General features: G+C 48.2%; 2 protein-coding genes across 2 annotated transcripts; one reads left to right on the forward strand and one right to left on the reverse strand.

Moving 5' to 3' along the window:
* The first annotated feature begins 12,413 nt into the window (after nt 1-12,413).
* Nucleotides 12,414-14,495, forward strand: LOC105015640 (ankyrin repeat domain-containing protein 63). The gene has a single exon (XM_010878939.4). It carries the CDS (start codon nt 12,503-12,505, stop codon nt 14,081-14,083), a length of 1,581 nt encoding a protein of 526 aa, XP_010877241.1. The 5' UTR covers nt 12,414-12,502; the 3' UTR covers nt 14,084-14,495.
* A 63-nt stretch (nt 14,496-14,558) lies between these two features.
* LOC105026243 (serine/threonine-protein kinase PAK 6) lies at nt 14,559-21,534 on the reverse strand. The gene is made up of 8 exons (XM_029125698.2): nt 21,287-21,534; nt 19,326-19,940; nt 18,292-18,825; nt 17,863-17,996; nt 16,694-16,820; nt 16,472-16,597; nt 16,112-16,246; nt 14,559-16,012 (listed from the first exon to the last, which is right to left on the reverse strand). Exons 1-8 carry the CDS (start codon nt 21,488-21,490, stop codon nt 15,845-15,847), a joined length of 2,043 nt encoding a protein of 680 aa, XP_028981531.1. The 5' UTR covers nt 21,491-21,534; the 3' UTR covers nt 14,559-15,844.
* Nucleotides 21,535-25,434: the final 3,900 nt, after the last annotated feature.

Consider the following 25,434-nt stretch of genomic DNA (forward strand, 5'->3'; position numbering starts at 1 on the left):
CAAATGGCTGATTCGTTTTCACAAGGAGAGGCGGTGGAAAGGCACGTGGAAGGCACAAGTGCCATACCAGACATTAGGAGCTGAGGAATACTTTGATATCAGACATTCATCCACAGTAGCTAGATGAGGGAAAGTGCTTTAAGGCAATTTGTCACATCAGACAGAGCCACAGGGATTTGTTCAGCAGACCTTAACATACATTCTGTGGCATAACGCTTTTCTACATCATTACAGCAAGCAATATCTTAGTAAATGCCCTGTCTTTGGCACTATGACAAGCCAAAATGCTTGCTTTCGGGTTCAGGTTGAAAGTTCCATTTTTGAGTTGGATCGCTCCCATGTCCTAATGCATTGACATTTTAAAAATGAGTGTATCAGTGTCACAAGACATTTGCTCTGGCGGTAAGGACAGCTTGTGCCTGAGATTCCCGTCACCTCACACACTGCTGAATGTGTGACACCACTCAGCCTTGAGTCACTGCTGTCATAATGTTACATAAGGGCCGGCAGCCTTTCACCCACCAGCTGGAGTGGGAAGGTCCTGGGCAGGAAGCGTCCACTCAGGTCATCTGTGGAGAGCTCCCAGTCCAGGAAACTCAGTGTTTCACTTACAGTGGATTAGAAAAATCCCAGACGGAACAATCCACCGCCTCAGTGATCCAGATCTGCGGCAGGGATACAGTCAGTCACTGGAAATGCGCCTGCATTTTGACCATCAATCTGGATTGTGTCATTCGGTGTTGTTTGTCACTTTGATTCGATTTCCATGTACATGATGTGTGTGAGAGAGAAAGCGAGACAGAGAGAGAACGAGAGAAGAAAAATAAAAAGAATAGGCTATGACATAAGAATTCCAGATGACTGAAATGACAAAGAATGGGTGGTTGTATGAGAACTAAAGCAGAGAAAAGTGAATCTAAATGAGAGACACGTAGTCAAGGACAAGTCAAACGGTGCACAGCTCCTATCTCCCTCTGTTTCCTAAGGGAAGATTCTGTAGCAGACTGTGTGGGCTGAGTTAGGGCAGGTTATTAACCACACAATGTGTGGGCTCGAGTGGGATCAGCATCCCAACACACACGACACCAAAGGCCAGGACATCTATAGCCTGAGGATACAATGGGTTTTCAAGAGTCCAGTCAAATTGAGAACCAAAGGCATAGCGTTAAAAAATGGCATTTTAACCGGTGCGTCACCTCAAGAGGGCCTATGTTGGTACCGTGAAGGGCGGGCTGATTCATACTCTGCGTGTAATGTCTATGTGTTAATTGTTTGCACATGAACATTTTAACATTTTGATCACTGTTGCCTAGCGATACCTGCATAATGGTTCCACACTCTTTTTAAAATAGGTCCATCATCAGTGAGATGAGTAGATGTTGCTGCATGATTTTGGGGAGAGCAAAAGTACGACAAAACAACAACAGTTACGAACAGTGACCGTAGCGTTGTTATGACGCCACGATGCGTGCGCTCACCTCTTCTCCACAAATATTTCAAAAGCACTTACAAGCTTTTCCTTGTGGAAGTGAACCCAGTATGATGCCAAGCTGCCAGAGGAGCAAAGAAATGTTTCTTCAGCATAACATAACATTCTTAACTTCATTGCTAAGCCAGAACCAAATAATTAATAAATCGCTTGCTTTGAAACATTGCCTATAGATTGTCATTGTCAGTTAGTTTTTCCAGGAATGTCGTTATTGTTCATTTCCAGTTGCATAATCTGAATACAGTGTAACAACAGTAGTCTTCCTGTGTGAATGGGATCACCTGGCAGGCCATTACTCCAGGTGTGGCCGAGCGAGGCAACGTCTCCCAACAATGTGGCCATCACAGAAATACATTTGTTATCCAATTGGCCAATTTATTGAGCTGTCACTGCCAAGCCAGGCTGGAAGGCCACAAATAGGGCCTGTCAGGGGGGAGAAATGGAGAGGAGGCTCTCTGGGCGTCTGTCTCCTCCTCAGAGCCCGTCCAAAGACAAGCTGGGAATTTCAAGCAGAAATGCCAAACGTGATGGATCTAGGATGGATACAGATGTCTCCTGCCGCACAGAACCTCTTATCTCAGTTGTTATTTATGTTATTATTGTTTTGACGAAATGTGTTTTTTTTGGTCTACAGAAATGCCGAACTGCATCGATCTGACTTGTTTGGACAATATGGATGTGTCCAAATAATCTTCAGTAGATGTTTTTTTCGGAGAATCCTGCCTTGTTGGTGAGCGTCTCTAGAGAATGGTTAGGGATGCTGATGATGCTTTCTAAGAGCCGGATGACTGGTTAATTCAGTCAAGGGTGTGTTATAGCACTAGAAAGAAGGAAATGGTGTCCAGACATGTTTAAAATCTAGACAGACTCCAGCAATGGTGATCCAAGCAAAACCACAGTGTCACGTCCTGGCTGTGCCCCTAGCCATCTCTGCGCTGGGCTCGGGGCATAGCCAGGACAGGACAGGAGGTGGCCTTTAGCCACCTCTACTCCTTTTTTTGGTTTCCCCAATTGGAGGCAGGTGTTAGTCATTGCCTCCAATTGGGGACCCTATTTAAGTTTAGTTTGTAGGCCCCAAGGCGTGGTTCATTTTGGTTTTGTTTATCCTGTGTAAGGAATACCCACGTCACTGGTTGCTGCTTTTTGTTTTGTTGGAGTCCTGCATTCTTTATTTTGTATTAAATGGATTACCTTACCTACCTCTACTCTGCGCCTGTGTCCTCTTCATCCCACGACCGTGACAGAATGAACCACCACAAAGGGACACGGCAGAAATGGACGGTAGGGGAACTCCTCGGTTGGCCTGACAGCGACACTGAGGAGGAGGAGGAGAACCCCTACCGTCCCCTGCGGCACACCGGGCCAACACAGCGTCCACCCACAAGGAGACGTCGAAAGAGGCGACGGAAGCAAACCTCCGTGTGCCTGCCCCAAGAATTTCTTGGGGGGGTGCCGTGGAGGCAAGCGGAGTGGCAGGACGCGGCCGTGCCACCCGTGCTCACGTGTGGGGTAGTCCAGGTGCCCCAGCCCTGCCCGGTGCCAGCTCCTAGGCGTCGGGCAACAACGCCGGTGGGGCCTATGAGGGCTTTCCCTGATGTAGGGAGGTGCGAGGACTGGTGGGGCTATTGGGACCCGCCGTACCGGTTCTCGCAGCCAGCGCCCCCTGCTGCCCGGGAGCCGCAGCCGGCGCCGCCAGCGCCCCACACTGCCTGGGAGCCGCAGCCAGCGCCCCCCGCTGCCTGGGAGCCGCAGCCAGCGCCCCCCGCTGCCTGGGAGCAGCAGCCAGCGCCCCCCGCTGCCTGGGAGCAGCAGCCAGCGCCCCCCCGCTGCCTGGGAGCAGCAGCCAGCGCCCCCTGCTGCCCGGGAGCCGCAGCCAGCGCTCCCCGCTCCCTGGGAGCCGCAGCCAGTGCCGCCAGCAACCCCTGCTGCCCGGGAGCCGCAGCCAGCGCCCCCCGCTGCCTGGGAGCCGCAGCCAGCGCCGCCAGCGCCCCCTGCTGCCCGGGAGCCGCAGCCAGCGTCCCCCGCTGCCTGGGAGCCGCAGCCAGCGCTCCCCGCTGCCTGGGAGCCGCAGCCAGCGCTCCCCGCTGCTTGGGAGCCGCAGCCAGCGTCCCCCGCTGCTTGGGAGCCGCAGCCAGCGCCCCCCGCTGCTTGGGAGCCGCAGCCAGCGTTCCCCGCTGCCTGGGAGCCGCAGTCAGCGCCGCCAGCGCCCCCCGCTGCCCAGTGGCCGCAGCCGCCAGCTCCTCCCGCTGCCCAGTGGCCGCAGCCGCCAGCTCCTCCCGCTGCCCAGTGGCCTCAGCCGCCAGCTCCTCCCGCTGCCCAGTGGCCGCAGCCGCCAGCTCCTCCCGCTGCCCAGTGGCCGCAGCCGCCAGCTCCTCCCGCTGCCCAGTGGCCTCCGCCGCCAGCTCCTCCCGCTGCCCAGTGGCCTCCGCCGCCAGCTCCTCCCGCTGCCCAGTGGCCTCCGCCGCCAGCTCCTCCCGCTGCCCAGTGGCCTCCGCCGCCAGCTCCTCCCGCTGCCCAGTGGCCTCAGCCGCCAGCTCCTCCCGCTGCCCAGTGGCCTCAGCCGCCAGCTCCACCCGCTGCCCAGTGGCCTCAGCCGCCAGCTCCTCCCGCTGCCCTGTTTTCGCCGCCGCCAGGACCCGCCGTGGACTGGCCGCCGCCCGGGCCAGCGGATGACTGGCCGCCGCCGCCCGGCCCCGCGGATGACTGGTCCTACGGCGCCCTCGCCTGTCCCGGCCTCAGCGGCGCCCTCGCCTGTCCCGGCCTCAGCGGCGCCCTCGCCTGTCCCGGCCTCAGCGGCGCCCTCGCCTGTCCCGGCCTCAGCGGCGCCCTCGCCTGTCCCGGCCTCAGCGGCGCCCTCGCCTGTCCCGGCTCTCCCTGACCCTCCGCCGGCTCTCCCTGACCCTCTGCCGGCTTCCCCGTCTCCGGCTCCTTCGCCGGCTCTCCCACAGGGTTCTGACCCTCCGCCGGCTCCCCCGGCTCCTGCTCCTCCACCGGCTCCTATTCCCCCGCCGGCTCCCCCGTCTCCTGCTCCTCCGCCGGCTCCTGCTCCCCCGCCGGCCGTCAACCCTCCGCCGGCTCCCCCGGCTCCTGCTCCTCCGCCGGCTGCCGACCTGCCGCCGGCTCCTATTCCTCCGCCGGCTCCCCTGTCTCCTATTCCTCCGCCGGCTCCCCCGGCTCCTACTCCTCCGGCGGCTCTTCCGCTGGCTCCGGACCCTCCGCCGGCTCCCCCGGCTCCTGCTCCTCCGCCGGCTGCCGACCTGCCGCCGGCTCCTATTCCTCCGCCGGCTCCCCCGTCTCCTATTCCTCCGCCGGCTCTCCCGCCGGCTCCGGACCCTCCGCCGGCTCCCCCGGCTCCTGCTCCTCCGCCGGCTCCTATTCCCCCGCCGGCTCCCCCGTCTCCTACTCCTCCGCCGGCTCTCCCGCCGGCTCCGGACCCTCCGCCGCCTCCCCCGGCTCCTGCTCCTCCGCCGGCTCCTATTCCCCCGCCGGCTCCCCCGTCTCCTGCTCCTCCGCCGGCTCCTGACCCTCCGCCGGTTTCCCCGTCTCCTATTCCTCCACCGGCTCCCCCGGCTCCTGCTCCTCCGCCGGCTCCTATTCCCCCGCCGGCTCCCCCGTCTCCTACTCCTCCGCCGGCTCTCCCGCCGGCTCCGGACCCTCCGCCGCCTCCCCCGGCTCCTGCTCCTCCGCCGGCTCCTATTCCCCCGCCGGCTCCCCCGTCTCCTGCTCCTCCGCCGGCTCCCCCGTCTCCTGCTCCTCCGCCGGCTCTTCCGCCGGCTCCTGACCCTCCGCCGGTTTCCCCGTCTCCTATTCCTCCGCCGCCTCCCCCGGCTCCTGCTCCTCCCCCGGCTCCTGCTCCTCCGCCGGCTGTCGACGTTCCCCCGGCTCCTGCTCCTCCGCCGGCTGTCGACCCGCCGCCGGCTCTCCTGCCGGTTCCTGTCCCTCCGCCGGCTCTCCCGTCTCCTGACCCTCTGCCTCCCTGGCCTGTCCCTGCGGCTCCGCCTCCCCGGCCTGTGCCGGCGGCTCCGGGCGCTGAGCCTCCGCCGGTCCGGGTGTGGTCGTCCCGGTCTTGCGGTCGGGAGCCCGCGCCTTTGGGGGGGGGTACTGTCACGTCCTGGCTGTGCCCCTAGCCATCTCTGCGCTGGGCTCGGGGCATAGCCAGGACAGGACAGGAGGTGGCCTTTAGCCACCTCTACTCCTTTTTTTGGTTTCCCCAATTGGAGGCAGGTGTTAGTCATTGCCTCCAATTGGGGACCCTATTTAAGTTTAGTTTGTAGGCCCCAAGGCGTGGTTCATTTTGGTTTTGTTTATCCTGTGTAAGGAATACCCACGTCACTGGTTGCTGCTTTTTGTTTTGTTGGAGTCCTGCATTCTTTATTTTGTATTAAATGGATTACCTTACCTACCTCTACTCTGCGCCTGTGTCCTCTTCATCCCACGACCGTGACACACAGTGCTGCCTGATATGGTGTCCTACATGTACTTTTAATCCTTTTAATCAGGGTTCCGCCACTCACTGAACACAGAGAACAGATAAAAAAACTGGGGTTTGGGTTTTAATTCCTGGTTGTCCAGTGGCTCAGTGAGAGAGCTGATATTAGTGATCTTAAATCCAAAGGGTGATGATACTGCCTTGTAATTACCATCTGGTCATGGGAGGGGAAGGAAGGCCATAATGGCTGTGATCACAGAGGGACAGGGGGACAACTTTATGGTCACTAACATGCTGAGGCCCAGGTGATTGACAGGTCACAGCGTGTTGCAGGGTTCCGCAGTTGAAAAGGCCTCCGTAATGGTTCTCCATTGTGCTGTGCTGGTTCCTTTACTGAACTACAACCCTCACAACAACCCACCCTGACTGTCTAACTTCAATTCCTCTGAGGTAAACACTTAATGCTAGAGGTAAAACTTTTAATTCAAGTTAAAGGAATATTTTCACAAGAGAGGCTGTGCAGTTGTATGGGACTGTTTCCCTATTATGGAGGGTAGCACTGGCCTCTGCTGACCCTCCTCAGAGAGAAGAACATGGACCAGCCCCATGACCGCAGACCAGCTGCTTCCTTTCAATGTGTGATAACTTCCCCTGAACCCAAGCTACCATGTGCTTGTGCCAATTCAAAGGATGTAAGTGCCATCAGACTTTGATGAGGAAAAACCGACACTAGAGCAATGATATACAGTATATGATTTGATACCAGCAACCTCTAGTTGCCAACTCACTACCCTGCAAGTTCTTCCAGACAGACTTAGAATTAGAATGAGCAACCTGCTTAACCGCTAGTTAACCTGCCTCCTTGGCTAATTAAAATTGTTCTTTCTAATTGCCCAACTTGTTATTTTTCTCAACTGAAAGTCGCCATGGGAGAAGCGGTATAAGGAAAGTGAAAGCGAGACATCCTGTTTTCCTCAGTGTATTCACAGTAATCCCATCTCAAGGCTGCCATGCTCAGGTGTGCTCCAATTAAGACAGACTCTGAAAGGAGACAGTCCAAATGGGTTGTGAACCTTTTGAAAACAGTTAGGTGTTTACAGGTAAAACTAATTAACTGTCTCCCTGAAAAAAGTCCCAATCTCTCTCCTGTTCATGATTTTCTAATCATAAGAGTTATGTGAGGAGGTCCCGGATTGGCCAGCTGTCAGAGGCCTTGTTCTCAGTCTCCGTCTGCATATATTTCTCCCTGGGCCGTCTTTCCTTCTGTCCTGTCATTCAAAATAATAAAACATTCCCCTGGAGGATACCATTGAGGAGAATTCTCTGCCATCCACACCTTTTTTCTTCTGAACTGTGCCTTGAGAGACTTGTTGATTTAGTGTTCATACTATAAGTGTTCCCTCCCTAGAGGTTGATTCAGACATTACGACTGATGGTACATGAGCCTTTATTTCTGATCAGCAATTCTAAGGGGCTGCCTCTAGGTACGAGAGAGCAGGGAATGGGAGATAGAGTATTTATAGTGGCATCGTTGCTTTCCCTGCATACATCTGTTCAATTAGCCAGCCCCATGTGTCCAGCTCATTCAGACGCTGCATTGACGAACTCAGTCATTTTCATTCTATTATCCGAACAGAGAGGATTGTGATTGTCTTTAAAGACAAACCAAATCAACCGTTTCATTGTTTTGAACATATTCAATGACTGCTCTTCTTCGGCACTCCTTTTGATCGCACATAGCATGCATTAGGACGATGCAGGAAAAGTATACATGGAAATTGCATATGAACGGCATGACACCCACAGATCCTGAGCTATTCCTGGATCAGATCATAATTCCTCAAATATATAATGAACACCCCAAAAGGCACACCCCGGAAATGTCAACAATCACAGCATATCTGGAGTTCGAGAGAAGTGTGCCAGCCAACATAATAACTCAAACACAGCCTGCTGACTCCCTGCTAAGACTCGGTTCAGTCTGAGAGCTCAAGTCTATTTCTGGAGCGATACAGCTCTGAAATAGCCGCCAAGGGCTGCAAGCACTCCACTGGAATACCAGATAAGAGGATGCATGAATAGCACAACTTTCATCAAGTTCTGTGCAACTTTCCCCTTAGTCATCTTCCACAAGGTGGTCTAGTATCTATGACTCTGATAATTACATTAGCTAGTTCACTCTGCTGAGATGAGTCTGCTGACATGGTTTGAGATCTAGTGATGATTCTATTACCATATTGCTTTTGAAGGAAATTGATCTGACCTAATTTGGTGTCCTGGGATTAAGTTCTTACTGTCTATTTGCTTAGTTAACAAAATCTTCTGAATCTTATTGACCTGATTAAGATCTAATCAGCATTGGAGGAGACAGAGGTGGCATCATCAACACACTCTCTCATTGGTATGGAAAGAGTGTGTTAGCAGTAATTAAAGTAGGATGGTGGAGTAAAGCAGAGACGCTTCCTGATAAATCAGACGTCTCAGAACATCCAGCGCTGACACAACACTATTAACTTTTACCAGGAAATAAAAGTATGTGGAAAATGGATTCTCTGAAGTTGAGTTTCAGCTAGGGATCAGTTACTGACTATTTCTTTTGAAGGGCAAAATGCATACCTTAAAGGGTAAACTGGAAATGTATCATGGAAATCAAAAGGGTGAATGTGGAATGACTCATGACTAAAAAAGAGCTCTTAGCTAAATCTGGTGAAACACATTATTTTCACCACTGAGATATACAGTGGATATAAAAAGTCTACACACACCTGTAAAATGCCAGGTTGTTGTGATGTAAAAGAATGAGACAAACATAAATCATGTCAGAACTTTTTCCACCTTTATTGTGACCAATAACGTGAACAAAAAAAAAAGAAAAAGAAAACTCAATAACCTGGTTGCATAAGAGTGCACATCCTTAAATGCATACTTTGTTGAAGCACCTTTTGATTTTATTACAGCACTCAGTCTTTTTGGGTAGGAGTCTATTAGCATGACACATCTTGACATGGCAATATTTGCCCACTCTTCTTTGCAAAAGCACTCCAAATCTGTCAGATTGCGAGGACATCTGTGCACAGCCCTCTTCAGATCACCCCACAGGGTCTTGGCTCTGGCTGGGCCATTCCAAAACGTTAACTTTCTTCTGGTGAAGCCATGCTTTTGTGGATTTGGATGTGTGCTTTGGGTCATTGTCGTGCTGAAAGGTGAACGTCCTCTTCATCTTTCTAACAGATGCCTGAAGGTTTTGTGCCCAAATTGCCTGGTATTTGGAACTGTTCATAATTCCTTCCACCCTGACTAAGGCCCCGGTTCCAGCTGAAGAAAAACAGCCCCAAAGCATGATGATGCCATCACCATGCTTCACTGTGGGTATGGTGTTCTTTGAGTGATGTGCAGTGTTGTTTTTGTGCCAAACATACCTTTTGGAATTATGGCCAAAAAGGTCAACCTTGGTTTCATCAGACCATAACACATTTTCCCACGTGCTTTTGGGAGACTTGATGTTTGTTTTTGCAAACATCAGCCAGGCTTGGATGTTTTTCTTTGAAAGAAAAGGCTTCCATCTCGCCATCCTACCCCATAGCCCATTCATATGAAGAATACGGGAGATTGTTGTCACATGTAGCACACAGCCAGTACTTGCCAGAAATTCCTGCAGTTCCTTAAATTTTGCTGTAGGGCTCTTGGAATCTTTCCAGACCAGTCTTTTCATCAATTTTGGAGGGACGTCTAGTTCTTGGTAATGTCTTTGTTGTGCCATATTTTCTCCACTTGATGATGACTGTCTTCACTGTGTTCCATGGTAAATGTAATGCTTTAGAAATAATTTTGTACCCTTCTCCTGATTGATATCTTTCAACAATGAGATCCCTCTGATGCTTTGAAAGCTCTCTGCGGACCATGGCTTTTGCTCTAAGATGGAACTAAGAAAATGTCAGGAAAATCCTATTAGTACAGCTGAACTTTTTTTTGTGATTAATCAGAGTCACTCTAAATGATGACAGGTGTGTAATGACCTCTATTTAACATGAGTTTGAATGTGATTGGTTAATTCTGAACACAGCCAAATCCCCAGTTATAAGAGGGTGTGCACACTTATGCAACCACGTTATTGTGAGTTATTGTTATTGCCCCAAATGCTTTGGAAGCATGAGTTTTAGATATTAAGAAGTGGATGACAGTGAACTTCTTGCTCTTAAACTCAAGAAAAACAGAAATCCTCGTTTTAGGACCCAAAAAACAAAGAGCGTTGTTAGCAGATCTCACTGTGAACCTCGACGGCTGCATGGTCGTATCCCAAAAAACTGTAAGAAACCTCGGCGTTGCCCTTGACCCTGACTCAAGAGTTGCTTGTTTTCATCTTCGAAACATTGAAAAAATCTGAAACTTTCTATCAAAAACTGATGCAGAAAAACAAATCCATGCTTTTGTTACTTCTAGACTAGATTACTGCAATGCTCTTCTTTCCGATTACACTGACAATCAATAAACAAATTTCAATTAGTGCTGCACACGGCTGCTAGAATCCTAACTAGAACAACAAAATGTGAACACATTACTCCTGTACTAGCGTCCTTACACTGGCTTCCTGTTAGGGTTAGGGCTGATTTTAAGGTTTTATTGTTAACCTATAAATCAATACATGGACTTGCTTCTACTTACCTCGCTGAAATGATCCAGCCATACATACCTACACGTAACTTACGATCGCAAGATGCAGGCCTTTTAATTGTACCTACAATTTCTAAACAAACAGCTGGAGGCAGGGCCTTTTCTCATAGAGCTACACTACTGTGGAATGATTTGCCAGTTAAGGTTAGAAATGGAAACTCAGTGCAAACTTTCAAGTGTATACTAAAGACTCATCTCTACAGCACGGTCTATGATTAGGTGTAGCCCAGGGGCGTGAAGGTGACCAGAAAGGGTTGATTCTGTCCACCCTTGCTGTCTTGCTAGGTGGGCTCTCATCACCACTGGGATGCCCTCCCTCCAATGCCAATCGTGGGTGGAGTCACTGGCTTGTTGTTGTCTCTCTGTTGCGCAACTGGGCTGTACTCTGCTGGCAATACTCATTCAGGATGGTCGCGGTTGGTGGGTGTTCCTTTGGTTGATGCCTGGCAATGTGGTTGGATTGATTTCCTGCCTGTTGGGCCCTGTCCGGGGCCTCCCCCGGGTAGGGCCACAGTGTCGGCGATAAATAAACATCATCTAAACATTTGCAATATTTCAATTATTCATTATCACCACATTTATTGCAAACATCGTATATTTGTCAATTCCTGGTCACATGGGTTTCAGACATATTTCATACCTAACTGTATCACATTGTCTCTGATAAACAACATCTGAGAGAGAACCGGAGACCTAATGGTGCGATAATGGACCTGGCCCAGCAGAAACCCACTGCGGGTTTTGATGAGGATATATGTTGACCGGCTGGTGAACAGGTGAAGGAAGTGCTGCTTCTCTCACTTACACTATATGGGTCCAGTGTGGCTCCTGCTGTGTGTTATATTAGCAATTAAAACCTCATTAAAATCATTAGAGGGCAATGGCGGGGATGGCTGTTGGGCATCAGTTAAAAACCACCTTTCTTACTTTTAGCATTTTCTATTCTCCTCTTCCTTGACTGCTAGACTCCCAAAGGTGAATGCAGATGAACTTTGACATAGCCAACTTGTTGAAAGCGAAATGTTGAGGGGAACATGAACAATGTTATATGAACGCAAGCCTCAAATGAATTAACTTGTATTACATAACAATAATATAATAATATCCTTGCTTATTCAACAGAATTCACCAAAGTAGCTATTGTTTGTTCACAGACCTTTCACCAATCAAGTAAACAGAACATGGATACTATTAGTATCTCAGCATGCAGCAGGTTAAATAGATGTCTTTGTACAGAGATCAAAGTGATCAAAGGCAGTGGAGGGCCAGGTTTCCTGGCATGAGAGAGCACATGGCTGTGTCTACACTATGTAAATAATACCTCAATTCATTGACATTGTATCATAGGGGTGAGCTAGTGTTTTTTCCAGAATGATAAAAACACCTCGAAAGCAATCTAATGTCAATTCCGTCCTAAAACCCAAATGTGCCGTCTGATTAGAGATCACTGCTCCTATCCTGGCAATAATACATCACTGCTCCTAACCTGGCAATAATATATTCTTTAAAATCTTTAACAAGTGACAAATAGATGAAAAGAATGGTGTGAAACAATGGAAACCTTGTGGAAAAACAGACTAATTTAAGCATCTCCTTTGCTGCCACTTCTGCCTGACACGAATTAAAAACACTGATCATGTTTCCTCGAGTGATTATTCAGTTGAAACAGCATTTCCTCCCGGCAGAGGGAGGTTATTCTGAATGGATAATGCAGTGGCATTATGGTCCTCAGATGGCTGTTTCCTTGGCAACGCAGGGAGGGCGTGTGGAGAGAATGGTATAAAAACACTGGCAGCTCCTCAGCGAGGCTCACTCTGAGGTAAATACACTCACTGTCAGAGAGGGCCCTGATTTACTCTTCCTTTCTGTCTCAGCACACAGTCTAAACTCCCCTCCAGAAGTGACAATTAAACATGATGCGACCTAAGGACCTGCGCCAGGGCTCTGGCACCAAGACCTTCCTGGATGCCATGCACGATGGCAAAGTGCACCTGGCACGCTTCGTCCTTGACGCCCTGGACAACCGCATCATCAACTCCAAGACGGAAAACGGCCGCACCCCTCTGATGTTTGCCGTTTGTCTGCGGGACCCTGGCGGCAGGGTGAAGTTTACCCGCCTGCTGGTGGAGAAAGGCGCAGACGTGAACTGTCAAGACGAGCGCGGGCGAACCTCCCTGAGTCTGGCCTGTGAGCTGGGCCACCTGGACGCGGTCAAACTCCTGGTGCAGTTCAACGCCGACCCTGATGTATCCGATGCCTGGGGCAACAGTGCCCTGATGTACGCCGCCTACAGTGGCCACAGCCAGGTGCTGGAGTTCCTGGTCAGGGCTTTTAAAAAGTTAGGCCTGAAGCTGGACCGCACCAACCAGGCGGGTCATTCTGCAATCCAGGTGGCCAGTTACTTTGGGCACGACCAGTGTGTCCAGGCTTTAAACTCTGGGAGAAGAGGGGTGATTTCAGACGACATACCGGGGGAGGTCGGGATCGGGAAGGAAGCCGGGATGGAGAGCCATCCCCCCAACAAGCTCCCCAGGCAGATTCTGGAGAGGTTCTCCAGACAGTTCCACAGCCAGGATGAAGACCACCTGCCTGGCGTATTCCAGAGGCAGCTGAGGGTTGGGGATGGCAGCGGGCTGTGGGAGCGAATCAGATCCCAGAATCAATCCCTAGATCGAAACGGCAATCACCTAGAGAGGGCCCGATCTGAAGAAGAAAAGGATGACATATTCACAGCCAAACAGAGACAGAACTGTAAGCAAAGGGACACGAGGGGGGTTAAAACACTGAGCCATCACCCAGAGTCAAGCCAGAAAGACGTCAGCAGAAACAGAGGAATGAAACAGGATGTGCCAGAGAGTATTCCACTCCGGAGCAAAGCAAAGCCACTTAACCTAGACCTCCTGAGCAGCAGAAAGCAGTCCTATCAGGGCGATGTGCGTGACACAAGCCTATCAAGCAGTAAATTAAAGAGAGCTTCGCTGCAGGACGAGAGATCCCTGATTGCCAAGATTGAATATCAAGAGAGCACCTGTGAGGTGACAAATGACACTGTCAAAAGTGTCCTTGCGCCAAAAGCACTTTCAAAAGGGAAAAGTAAATCGCCAAGAGCACCTGAGGATTCCACCAGGCCACCAAAAAATGAAAATAATGAAGTTTCCCAATCAAGCAGGGGAGGGAGTCTGAAGCGCGGTCTTCTGCCGCCGAACGGGCGACTCAATAAACTACTCTCTCACAGAACCGAAATGGAGCCGGACAAAATTCCAGGGTTCAGCGGGCTAGGGAACCGATTGATGCGGCGATTCACCGCCCCCGAGTTCATGAGACTGGTCATTGACTGTACTGGTTCTTCACACGGCAGAGGGAGAATGTCCCGGTCCGAGACATTCCCCTTTTCACACACCCACCAGAGGGTCAACAGTCAGCCGAGTGTGGACAGCATTAGCGGGGTCAAGTGTGAGTTTGAAAGCAGTTCCCTCAGTGTCTCTCTCCAGTAAGTTGTACCCTTCGGCGAATAGGTGGCAGCTGTTTTTTTTAAAAGAACGCAAACACATTTAAGCAAGCAGAGTGGTAGAATATCAAATGTTTTCTTAGATTTAAAAAAGGAATAATAGGTTAACTTGTAATTCCTGATTGGTTAACTTGTCTAATGATTTTAGCTTTTGTCTGTGGATTTTGTCATGTGTAGAAATACAGCATACGCAGAAATTGCAGTCTAAGCCTATGTTGCTTTTATTGAACAAAATAATGTAATGATATTAATAAAATCTGTACATTCTGTTGATCGTGTTTGGTCGATTATGCTGTTATTATGCTTAGGCAATGCTGTATTATGTTGTAGTTGTTAAAAATATTTCAAAATGTGACAGAGTTTTCATTTCTGCGTTTAATACATTGTGTGTGTGTCGGAGCAAGAGGGACAGCAAATGTATAATTGATGCCAATGTTTGTGGTTAGCTGATCAATAAAGAGTCAATGTGCATCATTTATTTATTTTTACAAAATGTAAATAATGTATAATTCTCTTTTCATTAATGTCCTACATAGAAATACAAATACATGACATAGTATGTTGTATCCCTGGTAAGAATACAAAGATTATGTGCAATGTGCTGTCAGCTGGTGGACGTTCTTCAGCATCACATGCCAAGCCTGTGTGCTTTATCTACGCAAACCAATGCAAATACTGTCATACACATTTTCAGCAGCTACTCACGTTCAGTGGTTCAGTCGGTCACAATACAGTGGGAGGGATGTTTAACACAGCATTCAGACATAAACACACACCCTTTCCAAATAAGGTGTATTTCATCCCATGTAACCACAACAGCTCTGTATTAAGTCATCATTTACAATATCTCTATTTACATTATTTGTTCATCTGCTACAATTCAGGTTGATAATCTAAAAATGTAAGTTTATTTGCAATTTCACATCTTACAAACAGTTCACAACACTTTTCATAAAAGCAAAATAGAATAAATATATAAAGGAACGTGATTCCTTCAGCCTGGTAAAAACAAAACACCAACTTTACATCTGTCACTGTGTCCTTGTACGCCGGTTTCTCATGTCTCTGATATCTCACGTTCCAATTAGGCCAGGTGTGCCTTCGTTTGGCCATGCAAACTGCTCACCTACAAGATGCAATGTTCCACTCAAAGTCCCAGCTGTCAGAGGTATGCAACATCACACTTCTTCTTCAAGTCATGAGCTACCATAACTTGAGCCTATAGCTGAAAATACACAACTAGTATCCAAGCACTATGATGGGAAACAGTAAAGGTTCTCAATACACTTCATAATTCCCTTGGATTCTAAGTCTTTTACTGCACCAAAGCTACTGTGTTGTACTGTGTCTAGAGGAATTCCATCGGTATACCACAGGTAGGCCCAGACATTATTGAGACGAGTGAGGAATGCTGTTTGTTAGCATGCTGTCGTTACACTACATCAACTTGCTGCTAAAGTGCTTCTTAGGTTTCCAAGCCCATGCTGTGTGTCTACCAACGTCTCACCTGCTGCCGTGGTCCCTGCGGCAGAATCGGGTTCATTCGTTCTCATACAGCCAGGAGAGTCCGGCGTAACAATTGCCAGTGTTTTCCAGGAAAGTCATGGGGTCCCATGCTCTCTGGTTCTGGACGTGCTCTCTGGTGCTCCCACCCGCCCACCCTGCTGGGCGTTGGGTGGGTTTGGGCCTGGGACGTGACACTCCGGGAGGGTACAGTAGTGATCGGGAGCCAGGCTCCACCAGGGCATCAGCAGCGGGACATGCGCTTGCGGTACAGCTCCACCAGGGGGACGAGGCACTGTGGAGTGCCGCTCTGCAGCAGGAAGGGGTGTTCCAGCAGGTCGGTGGCGCTGGCCCGCTCCACTGGGTCACGGGTCAACATGCGGTCCAGGAAGTCCTTTAACACCGGGGAGATCTACGGAAAGGACAAGCTTATTTAGCCAACGTTTAAATGGGAAAAAAGGTGTGCGCGCGGGTGTGTACACATCTCCATGTGTGAATCCTGCGTTTTCACCTGGGTGGAATTCCGTACAGTGGGAGCCGGCTCATCCCTCAGCCTTCTCATGGCTGCCACCGGGGTCTCACTGAAGTAGGGAGGCTCACCGTCCACCATCTCAACCACCATGATGCCCAGAGACCACACGTCCACCTGACAGACACAACCAACCAGCACATCGCCGCGTCAGCTGCAGGCATGAAGACCGGACGTCGCCGTTTGTTTCGGATGCTTTCAATATGCCATTAGTACGCAATAATATACAGGCTATCCACAGGTGGTTTGGATGGAGTTAGTTATGCCTTTGCTGTTGTGTAAATCACCAGGACTTTCTGTTAGCGTACAGTCAGGGTAGTTTTGCATTCTTTTCTTTCTCACCTCAGTGCCGTATGGGGATTTAGAGATCACCTCCGGTGCCATCCAGTAGGGCGTTCCCACTAAAGACTTCCTCTTGGGGATGTCCTTACTAATCTGAGCACAGAACCCAAAATCGGACAGTTTGATCTGCGAAGGACATTGATATCATTCGATTAGCAACAGTTACATAGACAGTAACAGCTGTGTTTTTCAAAGAGATTTCTGGGTAATGAAGAGGTGTACCCTTCCGTCCAGTGTGAGCAGTATGGAGTCACTCTTGATGTCCCTGTGTATCACGCCCTGGGAGTGGAGGTAGGCCAGAGCCTGGAGCACAGCCTCACACACTGTGGCTATCTGCTCCTCACTTAGCCTGCGTGGAGCAGTAATAACCATTAAACGCTGCGCTGCTACATTACTGCTGTTTTCTCACACAGAGTAGGTCACTTTTATCACTAAAGCAGTGTGTTACAAAAACAACTTCCCCAAAATCCCTTTTAGGGTCGGGGCATTTTTTTTCCTCATAAAAGTATATGATTTGCTACTGGGAAAAGCTGATTTTTTTTCCTTGGGGGATTTTCATTTGATGTCCTTTTTATTTTTTAATCCATAGGAATTTGTGATTCCTTGTCCTTTTAACTGGAAGGAAACGGAAAACACTCATTTGTGCTGTGTTTTTACTCATATTTGAATAGAGAAGAATACTGTTTTGGAAAACCAATTTGGGTTGTATAATAATGCCAAGGAATCTTACTTGGTTAAATTAGAGAAATCCTTTTCAGGCCCATTTACAGATTGTGGTGAATTTTTATATATAAACCCTTTTCTGGGGACAAATGCTGTCTCTGTATTGTGAAAACTATTTGGATTATAAAAACATTGATAGGTAGAGTTAATATGCAGTGAAATTCCCCTTCTCTGATATCAAGTGGGCTATTATGTTACTCATATTTAATGCAGTATCATATAAATCAAACAGCACAGGGACATTGATAGAATCCTATTTTGGCTCATATTACCTCCCCACATGTCATTTCAACATGCACAAATCAAATGATGTTATCAGATGACTGTTTCCTTTAGGAGGAGGGCACTGTATGGAGGAGGACACTGTATGGAGGAGGACACTGTATGGAGGAGGACACTGTATGGAGGAGGACACTGTATGGAGGAGGACACTGTTTTGCTCCAGCCTCAGTGGGAATGAGTGCAAATGTGCTTAGTTGCTTGTCCTCTCAACAAGTTGGTACAACACTACCCCCAAATTGTTCGAATTGGTACTGAAGACAATTGGAAACCTCGAAATCTTGTTTCTTCAAAAAGACCTGCTAGATTTAATTTTGACCCGTCAATACATTTGCCCCCTACATGACAGCCATTATTTCTGGTGATGTAGTGCTTCATGTCTGTTCCACCTGGTTTCCGACACAATGTTGGTTAGTGCTCCGCCCTGGAGGTACTCCATGATGACCCAGAGCTCCTCCTCCACCAGGGCACTCTTAAACATCTCCACCACGTTCCTGTGCTGATAGTCCCTCATGATCACCACCTGGACAAACACATACACTGGATAATTCGAGGGGTCATGTAAATGCACCTGGTGATTATCAAGATGGCACTCGTGGCTATAAAAGAAAGTTTACCGGGTAGTGTTATGGAGAAAGGAACCACATGGTATCTACCACTACATCAGAACAAGACAGACCTGAGGGGGCGCGTACCCCGCTGTTTCAGGTGATAAAATGTGTTCACGGTGTACCCCAACATGATCAATCGGTCATTTGGGGTGGCCTTATGGTTAAATGGTGGTTACTGGGGATGTTGCCGGTGGCCGGTCGCCATACCTCGTTGAAAAGCAGCTCTCTGCGTTGTTGTCTCTGCAGGTCCATCATCTTCACGGCCACCTGCCTGCCGCTGTGTTTCTCGCGAGCGATGCACACCACCCCGGTGGACCCTTCTCCGATCTTCACAAAGTTCTCCAGGTAGGACCGTGGGTCGCCCTTGTCCACCACCATGTGCAGGGCTGCCTTAAACTGTTCATGGGTCACCTTGGGGGGGTCTGGCGGGGGCTTCTGGGGATGCTGGGGCGGCCTGAAGGCAGGAGAGCATGTACCTGGGGGGCTGGTTGCCAGAGAGCCTGTGGGGGAGGGCCGGGGCTGGGAGGGGCTGTCCTGCCTGGGAAAGGGGGTGTTAGGGCAGCCTGAGTGTCTCAGAAAGGGTTCAGGGCCGTTAGGTCTCAAGCCCATGTTAGGGGACAAACCCAGGGTGTAGCTGGCTGAGGAGCGCACCGTCCGGTGGGGTCGGATGCCACTCATAAAGGGACTGCTGGTGGTGTTTGGTAGAAAGCCTGACTGGTGGTGCCTCAGAGCCGACTCTGCCTGGATGATAGGAGGGAGAGAGAGAGGGACAGAGAGAGAGGTAAAGTTGGCTGTGTTCCCAAGGTCCTTGGCCAGCGTTCTTATTGGATGTAAATCATAGTGCTTCACCCTCACACTATGCATTCTCTTCACCTGGTGATCCCCCTGCTAAGACGTTGCAATAGGTACCTCAGTGTACCCTTGAGATCTTGCCAAACATAGCATCTCTCAACATTTACAAGCACACTGAAGCAATAGCGACAAATCATCTTTTATCACAGTGAAAAGCTAGCAGCGTTAATGCAGGTATACAGTGTGCTATGAGCTAAAGGGAGCTCATATTTGTATACAAATGTATGCACCAAAACAAAACTGGGTTCTTGAAATACCACTGTCCATATTATATCCAAAGCTTTTCAAAGAATCAAGGGGAAAAATTGTCAATATGCTACGGTCCCTGATTGATCACGTCAGCTGGCCTTTGACAATATCTATAATATATAATTAAGTGACACGCTCACCTTCAGGTCATAGGAGGAATAAGGTCTGCCAGGGCTGTTGTGGGATTGAATGTAGAGGTTGGGTCGGTACTCTGGAGGGGGGTTACCACTGCGGTCGGAACTGGTCTGCTGGACGGCGATGGCTGGGCTGTAGAAGCACGAGACAGGCCTCTGGTTGTGTTGCATAACCTGAGGCACCTGGAAGTCTCTCTTCACGACCAGTCTCTCCGTCGGACTGCCCAGCTCGCAGCCGAAATAAGTCCCCCTAATGGGCCCCTGCACGGGGGCCGGGGGTCCTTCCAGGGAGCTGACACTCACCTCGTAGGTGGACTTAGCCCTGGGGAGGACACCGTTGGGCTGCAGGGTTACGCCCGCGCGGGGCGTCCCAGACCCACGGTGGATGTTACCGGCCCTGTCCTTCCACTGCCGCTGCAGCTCGTCCTCTCCCAGGCCTTCATACTGGTAGGCGTCCCCCTCGGTCACCTCCCCGAGCCTGCCCAGGGACTGGGCCCTCTTCCTGGACGAGGGGCTGCTCTTCCTCAAGGAGTTGGAGCTCGTCACGGACAGCCGGCTCATGTCGGAAATCATTGCCGAAATGTAGTCGCCGTGGCCGATCATACTCCCGCGCACGATGGTCTGAAGGAAGAGCAGTTTTGTCCCGGGTGACTATGTTGACTGGAATAATTGTGGAGTGACTTACTGTGAGAGGCTTGTGGGCTGAGTGGAACAATGAGGGTGACAAGCATCGCTTGAAGACATGGTATTTTTAGAATCTGAAAGGACAGTTTTAGCATTTTATAAGACCAAATTTGGCTTTCTAAAAACATCCACATTTGAGTCATTTTCCCATTGGGTTTTATCTAGAAATATAAATATCTACTGTTTGGATGAAAAAATAATGTCATTTGTATTATTGATTTGAATGCAGGCACTTCTTTTTTGCAGTGTGTGTTGTACATGAACTGATTCTATCAAGTGAGTGAAATCACAAGCAGCGCGCGTCACGATGACCTAAAGAATGAGCATTAACTTGATCTGACAGAACAAGATGACACAGACTTGAAAAGAAGTTGGCAGAAGAGTTAACCTGTTAGAGAAAAGGCCCATTGGCTGATTACTCATCCTCTGGTTATAGTCGATTTCTGTTCACTGTCACAAGTCTCCTATATTTCTCTGGTGCTCTAGTCTGCTCTCATAGCTGCCCAGGTCATTCACCCACAATAATTAACAACCCACTGCACCCTCTTTATAGAGGACAAAATGGAGAGTTATTTTTGAATTGTTGAACGTCTTAAATGTTGTCTTGATTTTGTCATCTCTCCAATCTTTCCTTCTGCAATACAGGCTACATTAGTAACAGAACAGAAGTCTCCACTGTACAACAAATCCAATCCGGATGATCCTGTTAAAGATATGAATCTGCTTCTCAGGCTGACGCAGGGATTGTAGCTATATAAAGCTCAAACTTGCTCAAAATGAAAATGTGAAACGTTTTCAGAAGGAGCATATCGGCATTAGAATTCAGCCTAGTGTGGAAATCCTTAGAGGCTTTATCACTCACTGGCATTTCCACTGCTGTACCTGCACTTTCTGTCTGTCTGTGGGAAAGGCACCGTGGATAGTTATTAATTGCCTGCATGGAGTAATACATCTTAGAGCCCTCCAAGGATTCACGTTGTACAGTCAGTGTACACAACCGGGTCATTAGCTCAACGCTGTGATAGATAAGAAAGCAATATGACAGAACAGAAAGTTTCCTCAGCACACAGCCATTACTGGACTAGGGCCACTTCAAACTAGAGACAGGCTAAGTTTACCGCAGCTCTGGGTCATTTGAAAGCTTAAAGCGTTCCTATTTGACAGAGAGGTTTGAGGCTTGCAAATGTTGGAATATTCTGAGAGGTAAAATTGTCGCTCAGCTATCTTTTGTCTCGAAACGTTCAGAGGAAAAGGACAGGTGGAGTGAGAGTAACGGCCAGTACCTTCTTTGGCTTGAGGTCCACAGGGGTGATATGAGAAGGGTCCACCATGGGCTTGGGCCTGCGGAGGTTCTCTATCAGACTGTGCCATTGGGTTGGCAGGCCCACAAAGCAGCCCCGCTTTGCATCAAATGAGGTGTGCACCCGATGTTCAAAGTTCTTCGGTGCTGAGATATCCGGCCTCTTCTTTTTCTTCTTACGAAACATTGTCAGGTCCAGAAGAATGATAGCTTGCCAAATTCAAGATGGCTCTACATAGAAAAGAAATAGAGACAGAGAATTGAGCTGCACGCATAAAATCTGTTTATGATTTAAAGTCACAGCTGTAATTCATGACTAGTCAATTATCCAACAATGAACACGTGACTACATCGTAATCAGCTACATGTCCATTGGAAATCAAAATACAAGTAACTAAACTCACGTCATTCTGAAAAAAACATTCTAAAAACATTCTAAACATATGTTAATCTTCCAGAATAGCTTTCTGCCTGCCCTTGTGCTTTAGAACCAGTCTTAGGGGACAGAGTGCAGTGGGTTTGTAAGCCTGCGTGTAATGAAGGATATCTGGTCAATTAGGGCTTAGTCATTCTCTGTGCCCTTTTACTGACAGACACAGTCAGTCTGGCCAGAGCCCACAGGCTTTCAGTCCATTAGAGGGTGGAAAATACGCTCCCCACCATAAACCTAACGTTATGGTACTAAAGTCTATCCACAATGACCCAGAACATTCTGGTACTAGAGCCTACCCACAATGACCCAGAATGTTCCTGTACTAGAATCAACCCATAATTACCCCATACACAATCATATGGAAATAAAGGAGTATGTATTTCTGCACTGACAGTGAAGTTGTGTGCTATAAACTAGAGACACTGATGTCATAAAGACAGTTATGTATTACCTTGATGTACTAGGGCAGGGGATTATTCCAACCTGCTATAACAATATTAACGCTGTCTGTCTTTATTTATCCCATCGCCATCCTTCTAATTATTAAAAGTCAATGTATACTTACTGTAAAAGATATTTATAAAGTAAGACAAGTCTGACTGAATTTGACCGTTGGAAAAAGAGATACTGCGTAGACACTGCGTGTATGACTGAATTTTGCCCTGGCACATCATTTACCCACATCTACGTGTGCGTAACTCATCGAAGATATAATGCTGCGCATAAGCTGCTCTTTGATCAAGTGTTGCTGGAAAACATTTTTTGTCGAAAGCTGATGGATGTTTGTCAGAAAGTGAAATGAGAGCCTGTGGCCAGCTGCAACAAGCTGACATGACATGCTATCACATATAGCACAACGAAGATGTCTTCAGTAGTATTTGGTACATCTCCCATGATGCATTTTGAAACGGCAGGAGTTAAGGAAATCACTGCCGCTGCGTTCTTCTCGGCAGGCAATTACACTGGCAGCCTCTCTCCAACTTCCCCAGACTGCCCTCAGATCAACAGTATCCACCTCCATTATGAGCTGTATCACTGACTAACCAGGGCATGTCAAAAGCTCTGTCTTCACTCTGGCACCAGGCGAGGGGGGCAAACCTCACCCATTAAGAAAGAGATGGACTCGGGAAGGTTAGGACTAGGTTGGGGGTGTATATGGGCGCCGCTGGGTAATTCAATCGCAAGGCTAATACGCATAGTGTTACATAAGAGAATCATTCTGTGCTCTCCCTATGTACATAATGCAGAGCTGAGAAGGAATCTAATTGTGTCTGACAGGGACACTACGGCGTAAGGGAGACTGCTGGGATGTGGGGGTGGGTCGGATCCAGTTGGAACCGCAGAGCAGGGTAAACCTTGCTTTCAGATGGGACCTTATTGTGAAAAACAAATGGATTGAAGCATGAATACCCATAAAGTACATTATTATACTTTTTTTTGTAATTCTCATGCCTGCTTCTCCGATTCTGATAAACAGTGATGTCGGGCACAACTGAGACAGGTATTTACACAAGATGCTTGTGTTCCTTGTACAAGCAAATCAATCAATATTTACTCATGAGTGAACTGCAAACTGCTACAGTGCCAGTGATAATAGGATGATACAATCACAAACAGAATAGATGTTCTCGTTGGGCTGTGCTATCAGTCATCATCACTCCGAGGAAGAGCATATAACAGAACACAACAAACAACACTAAAGATTAAAATATTGCTGCTGTGTTCCGTCCCTTTCAGAATAAGCATGACTTATAATCTAAGAAAAAATCATGAATACTGTATCTTCATTCATGTTCAACAAAATGAATTGAAAATAGATACCGGATATTGATTTACACGCTTTAATCACATGCATCTGCCCTTGTATTGAGCTCTCGGAATCCACCAAGCTCATGACTGTCCAGATAACAATATGTTATAGATTTTCCAGCCCATATAAAAATATACATGCATGCAGAGCTAAACTCACGCTTGGTGTGTAATAATGGTTTCTGGTCACATACTTCTGAACTAGAGGGACATGACCCCATGCCTCAGCAGTTTGCCTTGAATATTTCAAAGTGATGAAGCAAAACTTGGGCATATGCTGTGAAGGATATCAAAAGCTGAGGAGGATGAGGTCATTCTAGAATGTGCAATACAGTAACAGTAACGTCTTCAAATAACTGCCATGAACACAGAACCAGTTATGTGTCGCTTTTCAAATTAATTCAAAGTCAAAGGGACACATGCTAAAATATTTACCAGGCAAACTGGCCTAGTTACGCTAGAAGACATGACCAATAATATTATGTGCTACATTCAGACCAACCAATCACGGCCGAGATGCATGTAAACAGACAGCCTATAACTCTAGCATGTGTCAGTGCTCCTGCAAAAAAACACATCTCAAACATGCTTTCAACACTACACCCATCGCCGGATCTATAACCAGCGATACCGCTCTGTGGGACACTTTGACGGGCAGACAAGCCTCTTAGTTATCCTGTCAATTCTGAAAAATGGAGGACAGGACTGGGGAGGGAACGGCAAATGCACCCTCCTAGCCAGAGTAGGAATTGTAGGGCATATGTACGAGCCTTTTATTTGCTGGATGTGTGTCGTGTGTTTCCACACATTCGCTCTCATAGCATTTTTGGGTCTTTATCGCAGTCAAGCACCGGTGTGAGGGAGAGTGAGGGTAACTACGTTCGTAGGATTATTGGCGTGTTCAGCACTACTCTGATCCACACATCAGGACACAGTTTCCCCTGTTTGTCCTGACGCACGTTTGTGGTGCATAATATTCGTGCCAAACTTTGAGGTGCGGGTGGAAGACAAGAGCCAAATATCATGAGCGGGTCTGTGCTGTGGCATAGATAGCATCAAGGTCTCAACCGATGTTTTGGTATCTGCAGTGCAGTGGTGGTGGCCCAGAGATCGCTCTTCTATCAGCTTCATTGTGATGACTTTTTGCCCTTTGAGTGTAATGACATTGCGCCAACTCTCAAGGGGTCTGAGGTGAAGGGGTAGATCTTTTTTTGTCACCTTCGGCAGGAGAAAGGTACACAACAACCACACGTGACTGGGTGGTGCAACTGAAGTGTTATAACAGAATAATTGTCAGGGATGCAGTTCTTTCATTTGTCATGTTGTTTTCTCAAGATCATTTTACCTCAGAACTTTTCGGACAAACCTTCGAATGTTTAACTTGTAACACAACCAGTCTTACTTTTAAGACCTAACAATGATCATTAGTTTAGTTTGGGGAACTTTCACCACTCAACCACTGATTCAAAATATATTTTCACTGTGTAATCTAACTTTGTACTCAGAGTACTTTGGTTTAATCACCCAAACACACCATAAGGATATCTTCTCAAGCTATTTTATCAACCAGTTAATCCAAAAGCAAATAAGATATATATCTCAAAACAGCCCAAAGAAAACGCTACAGCGCACCTTTACTATCAATAAAAATTGACTGATTATTATTTCTATCAGCAGTCATGGCACAAAATTGTACTCAAGTATTGTAAAATATTATACTGTATACTTCCGTATGTATTGCGGATCAGTTTGTAAGGGCATAGTACTACAGGTTCTGGGTTTGGTGTCCAGTAGAGTTAGATATGTTAATCACAGTACTGTATTAACCAGTACAGTTTGAGTAAAGCATCAAAAGACCACATCCTCTGGATGTGCTCTGAATCAGTTAT

The sequence above is a fragment of the Esox lucius genome, chromosome 15, assembly GCF_011004845.1.
Source record: "Esox lucius isolate fEsoLuc1 chromosome 15, fEsoLuc1.pri, whole genome shotgun sequence".
Classification (NCBI taxonomy): Eukaryota; Metazoa; Chordata; class Actinopteri; order Esociformes; family Esocidae; genus Esox; species Esox lucius.